Here is a 10,942-nt window from a genome sequence, read left to right on the forward strand (position 1 = left end):
AGAACTGAAAGACCTCTAGTTCTTCAGAGGATCATTTATTTAGAATTAGAAAGAACACCACAAGCTGTCCAGTCCCAAACCTTCATTTTGCAGATGAGGAAATTAAAGTCTAATGGGTGCCCAAGTCCATTGACAAGCCCAAATTCATAACAGTAGTAAGGAGCAGGGGCAGAACTCAATTTCAGATCCTCTGACTCCAAACATAGTTCTTTTCCCACTGTACCTTGTACTCTCTCCTTGACTGCAATCCTGACTCTGACACTAAGTGGCAATGTGACCTTGGCCTAATCCTACAACTTCTATATGTATTATTTCCACCTCTGAACATGGCCACCATAATGCTGGTATAGTGTACATCACAGCTTAATTCAAAATATTCTACCAGTTATCTTATGAATCACAAACCTCAATAGTTGGAAGGAACCTCACTGGACAACTATTGTGCTACATTACGTAAAATAAAAAATTTAGAATCAGATGGCCTGAGTTTCAATGCTGCCTCTACTACTTACCACCTGTGTAATCTATACAAGATACTACCCTCTCTTGGTCTCCATTAGCGCACCTGTATTGTGAGGGGGTTGGCCTTGATGACTTCTGTGACCCTTTCCACTTCTACAACTGTAATCTATAAGCCATTTTTCAGGTGACCATGCAGTCTTTGTCAGAAGGCTTCAACCTCCCAGTCTATTCCACTTCTGGAGCCTTCTCATAATTAGTATTATTTTGGACTGACATCAAGTTGTAATTTCTTTCATTTCCATTGTTGTTCAGTCATTTTAGCTTTGTCTGATTCTTCATGACCCCACTTGGAGTTTTATTTGCAAAGATATTGGAGTGGTTTTCTATTTCCTTCTAAAGCTCATTTTACAGAAGAGGAAAATGAGACAGAGGTAAGTGACTTGACCAGGGTCATATAGCTAGTGTGGTGGTATGACCTGAAGCTAGATTTGAATCTGAGTCCTCTTGATTCTAGGCTCTTCACTCTATCCAGTGAACTGCATAGCTGCCCCCTTCATTTCAATAGGAGTTGGATTTCTATGATTTTTATTGTTGTTATTGCTAAATTGTTTCAGCAGATGGTTCTTCTCTTTGAGGCTGGATTCCATATACCATTTCATTGTGATCCTGAACAGTAACTACTCTAGGTCAAAACAGAAAGCAAATAAGCATATGGTTGCCCAAACCTTCCTCTGAAGTCCCCTAGAGTAACTGGTGAAGCCAATGAACACCTTCACAAAAGAATGCTTTTAATGAATGGAATAAAATACGTAAGATTAGAAAAGAAACCAATTATTTTGAAAAACAATTATTAAACACACACACACGTCCATGAACCCCAGGTTAAGAACTCCTGGTGTAAAGGCCCTCTAAGATTCCTTCCAGGGTTAAGGTTGCATAATTTTGTGTCTTCCTCCATTCTGTGCCATGAATCACAATCTCTCTGCCCTGTGTCCCACTCCCTCATTATCAAGCTTTCTGCTAATAGAGCCCACTAGTGGGATGGATCCATGTTGTGATTAATGGTGAGTTAATATGTGTAGAAAAATATTTCTAATAAGGACTTCCTGGAGGCACGCCTGGGTGTAGGCAAACAATGAGACTTTCAAGAAGATGCAGGGAAGATATGTTTGGGTAGGAGGTATTTTTTTTCTTCCATGATCCCAAGAGGTTGGGATGTCAGTACTTTATTGGCAGTGATACAATATTTCCTTAGGAGTTTGTGGTGATTAAACTCAGTCCCCCACCCCAAAAAAAAGAGACAGTCATAAGTACAGGATCCAGGTAGAAAGCCTCATGAGATAAGACTTAAGTTGAAAGCATAAATGGAGATCATAAGAGGGGAAGCACCATTCAAAATACCCCAGTAATACTTGCTTTCCTTCCCTGTATGATATTATCAGGTACTATGACCTAGGATCAGGCCCTGACAGCATTGGCATTCCTCAACTCAAAATACAACCAGTCATGGCATGAGTATACATCTTCCTAATTTTACTATACAGGCCAGTTGGGGATGTTAGATAGAAAGAAGTTTTGACATTACATAAAAAGACAACTCTTTGAGGTGACATAGCCTGGGAGTAGAGCTGTAAGTAGGGAGAGGAAATGGGGCATTTCCCTAGGGCAGATTTAGAAAGGGCCATATTTAGAGGGAATTAACAAGTGCTTATGGCACTTCAATCATGCACCAACACCTAGGTGGCAAAGAATAATTAATTAAAATAAGTAACTACCAAGTGGCAAAGGAATGAATTCCTTTTCTGCTTGACTTTGCTTTCTACCCCTCCCTGTCATGCCACTTCTGGGTATATTTTAAGTTTGTCTGCTTCAAAACTGTTTGGATTTCTGCTTCATAATAAGAACACCTTGTTAAGGTCTGTGTATATTCAGCAATATACATGTTTGTCTAGAAAATGAAATTTTAACTGGATAAAATTTGGACATGAATAGAAAACAAAAGAAAATTAAAGTCCTCCATTTTTCTCACAAATTAATGTGGCATATAATGGATTCTCCAAAGGAAACTTCACAGTCTACTTTCAGAAAAGCATTAGGGTTTGCTATAATGAAAGGGTTGTGATGTAGTAGACATGAATGGAACTTGGAGTCAGGACTCACAGATCTGCTACTAAGTAACTATGTGATGTTTGGCCTTAGAGACACAGAGCCCTGAAATTCGATGATCGCAAAAGCAATCTCCTACCTTTAAAGTATCATGATTCCATTGGAACTTTTCAAAAACAAAAATTCACAATTTCTCAAGGTTTAAAAAGTTTGTGAAGTAAACAATGAGACTATATTAGGGTCTCCATTTTAGTGATAAGGAGACAGGTTTAGAAAGACTTTATTATATGTTAAGAAAGGAATGAATTAATGTTGTGTTAAAAGGCCAGTAATGGGACATAAAGAAATAGAATTAAAAATAAGATATGACAGCTAGAAGGAAGCAAGCTGGCCAAATGAACCCAGAAGCAATCCCCATTGTCTAGAGTGGTCCCAATTAAATTATGGAAGATTCTCAAAGGAGCCATATTTAGCTTGTTAGAAAAAGAAGTGGGTGGTATCTTGAGGCCTCCCAAAGTTAAAATATGATGAATTAGAAATAATTTAGATTTTGAAGGATGGGAGGGCAGACTTAGAATGCCCTCTATACCAGCTGGCATTCAACTATAATTTGTCTTAGTATTCAGGCATTATTACCTTCAGAGATTCTCAGAGAACCCATGAAAAAATCAGGAGATAGTTTCAAGGGGTGGAGAAGGGAAGTATCTGAAGAGGGAAAAGTTTATTCCTCAAGCTGCCAATGAAGGTGAGTTGATTTACCACAAAACTCATTGTTTAATGGAAGGGATAGATCCAGTATGCTAATACTATCTGGGAAGAGAGGCCACAGATAAAGTCAAAGGTCAATATACTGATATTCCTACCTATTTGGCTAAGAAGTGCTGGATCTGTTTATTTTTTAAAAAACTTACTCTGTTCTGGACACATGATGAAAATATAAAAGTGTTAGTTCCAGCACTCAAGGAGTCTCTGTTCCAATGTGGTAAATACATTCAGGAAGCCAGGTGCTGAAATGGAGTATTGGAGTCAGGAAGACTTAAGTTCAAATACTGCCTCAATATCTTCATTAGCTTTGTTACCCTGGACAAATCACTTCCCTAATCTTAGGCTCAGTTTATTTAGGTGTGAAATGGGCATAAAAATGCCATTTATCTCCCAGGATTTTTGTGAGGACCAAAGTAAAGTGAGTTGCAAAGTTTCAATTCCTATATTATTAGCCAGGACTCAAACCCCAGTCTTTTGATTCTGTGTCTTGTGTTCCCCCTCTACCACCCATGCTCAAGAAATTCCAACCCACGAGTGTGGACCTGAAATGACACAAAACATCACACAACCTTCAAGGTTAAATGAGTTTATTTAGAGTTAGTGGATACAATGGTATAGTAGATACCAGCACTCCAAGCTACACCTATATAATTTGCCTCTAGACTGTCACACATTTTCAAATTTCCATAGCTCTAAACATTCCACCATAGGGCCTTCTATTTCTAGCAAAAAATAAAATCATAACCAAAATGGCAAAGGCCAGTCACCATATTGTGCTTCAAATGCTGCTATCGGGATTTCAATTGGCAAAAGTCAATTTCAGTTTTTGTCAGCAAATGGGAATAATTGACCACATGAACAAGAATCATAGCAGGACTAGAAGGTAAAGAACAAAATATGGATTCAAAGGAGCACTTGAAGCTGGATTATTTAGGTTCCCCTAATGTTAAAAATTCACATACTATCATGAAGATATGACCTCAAAGTTAAATCATTTGATCCGTGGGCCACACATGTAAGCATATCAGCTAGTACATTTTTTTTTTTGCACTGGAACAGAAGCAATACAAGTTTAATTTTCTACCATCACCCCCACCACCCCCAACCCCAGCCTTTTCACTTAGCAATATACCTGCCAACCTAATGTTTCTTGCATGCATAAAGTTTTGATTTGATCAAAATTTGTCTTCCCCCTCCCTCCCCTTCCCTTACACTTCAAGATGTGAATTCTTTGGCCAATTCCATGTAGGTATTTCAAGAGTAGCTTCCTGTCAGCTTCGGACAAGATAGCCTTGCCCACTCAAGCTGTACATGGGTTGATTCTGTCTGATCTGATCTCATATCACATGCAAACTGAAACTGGTTCATTAGCTTTTCCCCATGCCAGAGGCACATAAGTCAGCAGGTACATATACAAAAAGGATTAGAAACAAATAAAAAAAGAAAACTAAAGAAACCCCCTTTTTTCCCTGGTAAAGCCTAGTGTCCTAAAAGGAATCCATTGCTTTAAATTCACTTAATGCCTGTACAGGAGAAATGTGTTTCTTCTGAGAGCCCCGTCTAACTCTTGTCTGATATTCTTCTGGCTTCTCTCGCTTCACTAAGGGCTTTTTCTCAGGAGCTTTCATCTTCCATGACACCACAGGGGAGTTAACAGCAGCTGTCCCATACACCTTCTGATATTTGGTGGAGGCCACATAGGAGGCTTTCACGGTGAGAACCACAGCATTCATCAAGTTCTTGGCTGCCTGGATCAAGGATGTGGCACTGTCCAGCTAGAGGAAGGAACAAGAGAATGAAATACACCAGGGTTATTTAAAGTCAAACATCCAGAAGGGGACTGATGCATTTCTGCCATTAAAGAGCAGGGAAGGCAACCCGCCTTTGCCAAAAGAGGAGCTTATGATTGGAAGAGATTGAATAGTAGGGAAGGAGAGACTACCCACCTCCATCTTTCCCCCCCACCCACAATACCCTTTAACCCTTAGTGTTTTGAGGCTCTGCACAACAAAGGAAGCTTCTTTGTCTTTGTACAGAAGGAGATATCAGTTGATTAAAAGAGGTCCCTCTTTTGAGCCTGTGAAAATTTCATATTAATATAAGGTTTGCCTAGGATCTTCTAAAGTGTTGCTGCTCTGAGCACTTACACTGGGACTACACGAAGATCAACAATTAGCAGCCAGTACAGGCTGAAAAGGCAAATTTCTTTTTTTAACAGTTGAGTTTTATATCCATGCAAGTGATTGCTAACAGAGAAATGAGATTTGAAGAAACACAGAACCTAACTTAGTTCTGGAGGCAGGGAAGGGCTGGGATTAAGTAATGGCAGGGACTCTCTGACTTCTAACCAGAATGTAAGTTACTATGGGAAATAAACTGAACAAGTCTTGAGTCCCTCAAAAAAAAATTGACCACGGCTAACTGATATTGGTAAGTTATAATTAGTGTGAACATAGACAAACCAGAGAGTTTCATCTAGGGTCTCATGAAAAAGCACAAAATTATTAATCGACCCAGGTCATGGACTCTAACTCTGAGTATATGGCAAGTCACTATATTGAGTCTTCTCTTTTCTCTCTATACTTTCCCTTGGAAATACCAGGTCTTGGCGGTTTAAATATAATCTTCATCCAGATGATTCCCATATTTATATATCCAGTCCTAGTCTGTCTTCTGAGCTTTAGTCTTGGATAACCAACCACCTTTTGGACAATTTAAATTGGATGTCCCGCAGTCATCTCGTATTTAACATATCTAAGAGAGAATCATTATTTTCCTTTCCCACCTCCATCTCTCTTGTGTATTTCCCTTCTACTGTTGTGGGCACCAACATCCTTCCAGTCACATAGTTTCTGCCTCTCCTTTGGAGGTATCTTAAACTTCAAACATTTCCAACCAGTAGGCCAGTCTCCTTGTGTCTAGCCCCTACCATCTCTCACTCCTCTTTCTCTTCACAGGAATCAGTTGAGTTTAGAGTTTTATCACCTCTTGCTTGAATTATTATAATAGCCTTCTAATTTATTTTCCTGCTTCTTATCTTTTCTCTAAACAATCTTTCAAATACTCACCAAAGATCTTTCCCTAAAGTGGATAGCCATGTAATCCTATTAGTCACAAGCTCCACCGGCTTCCTTTATCTCATGAATCAATAAAACCATTTTGGGGCCATTTAAACCTCTTTGCAACCTGCCCCCCCCCATTGGACAGTTTAGGCCCGTTGACTACCATGCTAACTCAGACAAATGATATACCATGTCTCATCCCCATCCCTTTGCATGCCTGAAATGAACGTCCTTCTCTGGGAATCTATGGTTCATTTAAGATTCAGATCAAGTACCACCATTTGCACGGTTCCTTTCTCCCCACGCCCCTTGCCTCTCACTAGTTGGTAGTACCTTCTGCAAGGCTGACTTGTATGTGATTCCATATTGATTCTATAAGAAGATATAGAGTCCTATGTATGGCTTTTAAAGGCCTTCACAACCTGGCCCCAACATACCTTCCTTGTTTATTGTCTATTATCAGTCTCCCTCCCACACTTTGCAGTGGAGTCAAGTGGGCCTCAACCTCTATACTCAGCTCTGTTTCTTACATATAGAACTCATTTTCCCCTCTCTGTACCTTTGCAATGTTATGTCTGTAATGTACTCCCTCTCCACCTGTGACTTGCGAGAATTTCTCACTTTCTTCAAACTGAATTTCCTGATCTCCACAACTAGCACCCTCCCTCCCTCTCATGAATTTTCTCTGTATATAATCCATTAAATCATTCTTCACATACCTGAAATTTGACACATTGTCTGCCCTCGTGGAATGTAAGCTTTTTGAGGGCAGAGATTGTTTCCCCAGCTCCTAGAACAGTGCCTGGATTAAATTAAACACCTCCATGATTGATTGAATTATACTCATTAAACTTTGTATGAATGTGACACTTCTCTTTCCCAATATGTATTTTGAAATAATGGAACTTTGACAATACAAGTATATTAAACCCTCCCTTCCCCTACTCTGAGCCAAGTACACTGCTAAGTGCTGGCAATGCAAAGGAAGGCAAAAGAGATGCTGCTCTCAAGAAGCTTACAGTCTAATGGTGGAGACAACCTGCCAAAAAAAACCAAACCTGTTCACACGAGATATGGATCAGATAATTGGAGACATTTACCAGAAAGAAGACACGAGCATTGAGGGAGATCAGGGGAAGTCTCTTTCAGAAGGTGGGACTTAATCTGAGACTTGTAGGAAACCAAGGAAGTCAAGAGACAGAGAGGAGGAGAGCAGGATTTCCAGGCATGGGGGACAGACAGTCAGTGAAAACACACGAAGCTGGACATAGAGTGCTGTGTATGATCAATGAGAATTGTAAAGCAAACAAGGGAGCTGAGAGTTAGGGGTACTCTAAATGAACATATGGAGAGAAAGCAGACCTTAAACCAAAGCCATCCTCCATCCCAAGCTTGCTTTCTATTCAGGCTCCATCTCAACTCACCACATTGCCTCTTCTTCTAGTTAAGACCTAAATAATACACCAGAATATTCTAAAAGAATGTATTTGAACAAATGCAACAGCTGCCAAAGTCTGTGGCCCACTCTCCATCAACCATTCAGCTATATATTAATTCATTTACACTCTTGGAAATCTACACTTTCTCACATTGAGTTCATAAAGTTCAGGCCTTAAACCTGGACTGGCTTCTGAGGATTACTTAGTAGAGACAATACCTATTAATTCATGCTAACAAGATAAACAGCCAAGAGTGGATGAGTGAGATTCCTAAATCATTTCAAGAAGTTAATATGAGTCAACATATTTATAAAGTGCCCCCCACCCCCCATCATGCTTTCAACAAATGACATGGCTGAATTCCTAACTGAACAGATTTGGATTTCATTTTCCCTTATTTCCCCAATGTGACCTCCTGGTAACAAATAAAATAAAATAAAAAAGCCAAAGAGCTGTAGAGAAGAAAAGAGACAGTGGTCAAGGTCCAGGCTTTTCAACAATTATTTATCCTGACCCAATAACCATGGGTTCAAATTTATCTGGGTTTATTTGCACTTTGCTCCTTATTCTCTAAAGGGAAAATTTAATTTGTAAAGTTCATCAGTTCTGTTGAGCACACCTTTCTGTGAGTGTGACTGATTAATATAACTTGACTAACCAAGGCACTGTGTATCTGAATATTCATTAAAACAACAAAATTATATTTAGTACCATATAAAGCAAATTATATGAATGAATAAAAAATAAGAACCTACTACATTTCAAGCACTATACTAGGTAGGATAGATAAAAATCCAATAGTAAGACAATTCCTATTTTCAAGGAGTTTACACTCTATTGGGGAAAGACAACATGTATAGAGTAGTTATGACTTAGGACTTTTCATTTGTAAAGTCCCAGAGATAAGGAGTGGAGTCACTGATTAATTGATTGACTCACATTTTCCATTAGCAATGGCAGGGAGGATTTGTTATGTTTATTTATTATATGTGAAAGGGTGGATCTATTGAATTAAACAATTACTATAATACCAAGTAAGGTAACTAAAAAGTTATTCTGCCCCTATATCTTAATCCCTATGAAAACACCTCCCCTGACTCAATCACCAAATCAAAGGAATTAAACTTAAAACAAAGATGTTTAACTGATTTGGAAGGAGTTAAAGGCATTGGTTGAAATGGGATTATACTACACAGGGAAGTGTATCCAGATTGGTTAAAGAGTCAGTCATAATTTGTAGAACTTGTATAAAAACAACAAGCTAATTCTGAATCTGGCATTACAATAGCAGGGTAACTTAACAGTGGGTCATTTCTAGCCAAGTCCCTGAGAGGGAATTACTTAGGGGAAATGAGAGACCTTTCCCTCCTGTTCTCCCCTCACCTTAACCAATTAATAATCATGTGAGCTTTGAAATGTTGGAAGATTTGGAGGGGAGGTGGCTTTGCAGCTGAAGCTTGTGAGCAATAGCATTACAAAGACACTTGGGGGTAGTGGTGCTTAGAATGTAGCCTAGGAACAGGTGCTACTCATGAAATCCACAGAATGAAATTAAAGAAAGTTGAGTAGATCTGAACATAAATATTAAGGGGAACATTATGGTCTTTGTTTTAAAATTTTTATGCAATCCAAATTTACCAAATGGGAGAGACAGTGTCATATAGTGAATAAAAGAGATGACTTTATAGTCAGAATGATCCGAATTTAAGTCTGGCCTGTGACACATAAATGTTGAGTAGCCTTGGACAAATCATAATCACTCAGTGATGCTGGCAAGTCTTGAAGATTATAAATTCCAGAATATGTGCCACGCAGCATGAATAGAGATAATTTTACTTTTTTCTATTTGATTAAAAATTTAAAATTTTTTAAAAATTGTAAAAAATGGAAATCTTTTTAATTTAAATGTTTGTATATATATATATATATATATATATATATATAAAACATATATATTTCATATAATAAGATTTCTGAACAGGAAAGGACATTAGAGGATTTTGAGTCCAATGTCCTTATTTTACTGATGAGGAAAGTGAGATTGGGAGGAGTTAGTGACTTGCCAAGGATAACACAACTAGGAAGTTTTTTGAGGTGGAATTTGAACTATTGTCTTACTGATTTACTAAGGCCAATGCTCCACTTTTTATGCCAGCTAGTTACTTCTATAAATTATATCACACTATTATAATAGCCTTCCCCATCTTTAGATTCACTCAGGTTACCAAGCCCACTGCCAGAATCTTTTGAATGAAAGTCATACCGAGCAGAGTCAGCCAGTAATAGTATCCAAGAAGCCTTGTTGGGTAGAGCCTGAGGTAATATGGGTTTATGAAGCCACAGCTAAGTCAATATACAGCCTCAGCACTGTGCGTAAATGGGTATGGGTAATAATGTCATCTAATATAAAATAATCCACTCTCCCCAATTTGAAAGAAAAAAATAAAGATGTCAGGTATATTGGATGGATAGCTTGGAGAAAAGCTTGCAAAATTAGCACAGGGACATAATATAGTTGGTAGAAGGGAGAAATGAAGCTCTCTTCATCATCTTGACTATGGAATCTGTTCCAGTTGGCTTTATAGGCTATTGACATAAGGACCTAAAAGGTTAAGGACCCTCAATATAGAGCAACAAAGAGCACTTAGATGCTAAATTGGCTGCAGTATTTAGTGGGGTTGCCAGGTGGGGTCATTTTAGGTCAGGGAATATTGCTATCTCCATAAATCAAGAGAATGGGCACAAACAGGCCACTTGTGGGATTTATGAGTATGATCATGTTCAATAAATGTATCTACACAAAATATGGCAAACTTCCAGAAACCTATCAGTCCAACCAATTAAAATATATTTCAAAGAATATTTTAGAAAATGGCTAAAATAATGCAGATGAAAAAAAACATTAAAACCCTGAATGCTCTACAATTATAAAGACGTGTCAGGATCAAAGAAAAAATGAGAATATATACTGTACTTTCCAGGGGTAGGGGATTATGGGTGTGGAATACTGCATGTATGTGTGACTCAATGGAGGGGTCAATTTGGTTGAGATTGTTCCTTCCTTTCCTTCCTTCCTTCCTTCCTTCCTTCCTTCCTTCCTTCCTTCCT

At 38.5% G+C, this 10,942-nt stretch overlaps 1 protein-coding gene across 3 annotated transcripts in view; it reads right to left on the reverse strand.

Moving 5' to 3' along the window:
• Positions 1-3,903: 3,903 nt before the first annotated feature.
• CTNNA2 (catenin alpha 2) overlaps positions 3,904-10,942 on the reverse strand; it is a 1,588,763-nt gene continuing 1,581,724 nt past the window's right edge. For all 3 annotated transcript variants that reach the window (XM_069065925.1, XM_069065916.1, XM_069065933.1), the window contains one exon: positions 3,904-5,108. In XM_069065925.1, the coding sequence (XP_068922026.1) occupies positions 4,821-5,108 (288 nt within the window). In that variant the 3' untranslated portion in view covers positions 3,904-4,820. The remainder of the gene's footprint in view (positions 5,109-10,942) is intronic.

The sequence above is a fragment of the Petaurus breviceps genome, unplaced genomic scaffold (assembly GCF_028583685.1).
Source record: "Petaurus breviceps papuanus isolate PSGF00001 unplaced genomic scaffold, PetGlider_PUasm1.0 139, whole genome shotgun sequence".
Classification (NCBI taxonomy): domain Eukaryota; kingdom Metazoa; phylum Chordata; class Mammalia; order Diprotodontia; family Petauridae; genus Petaurus; species Petaurus breviceps.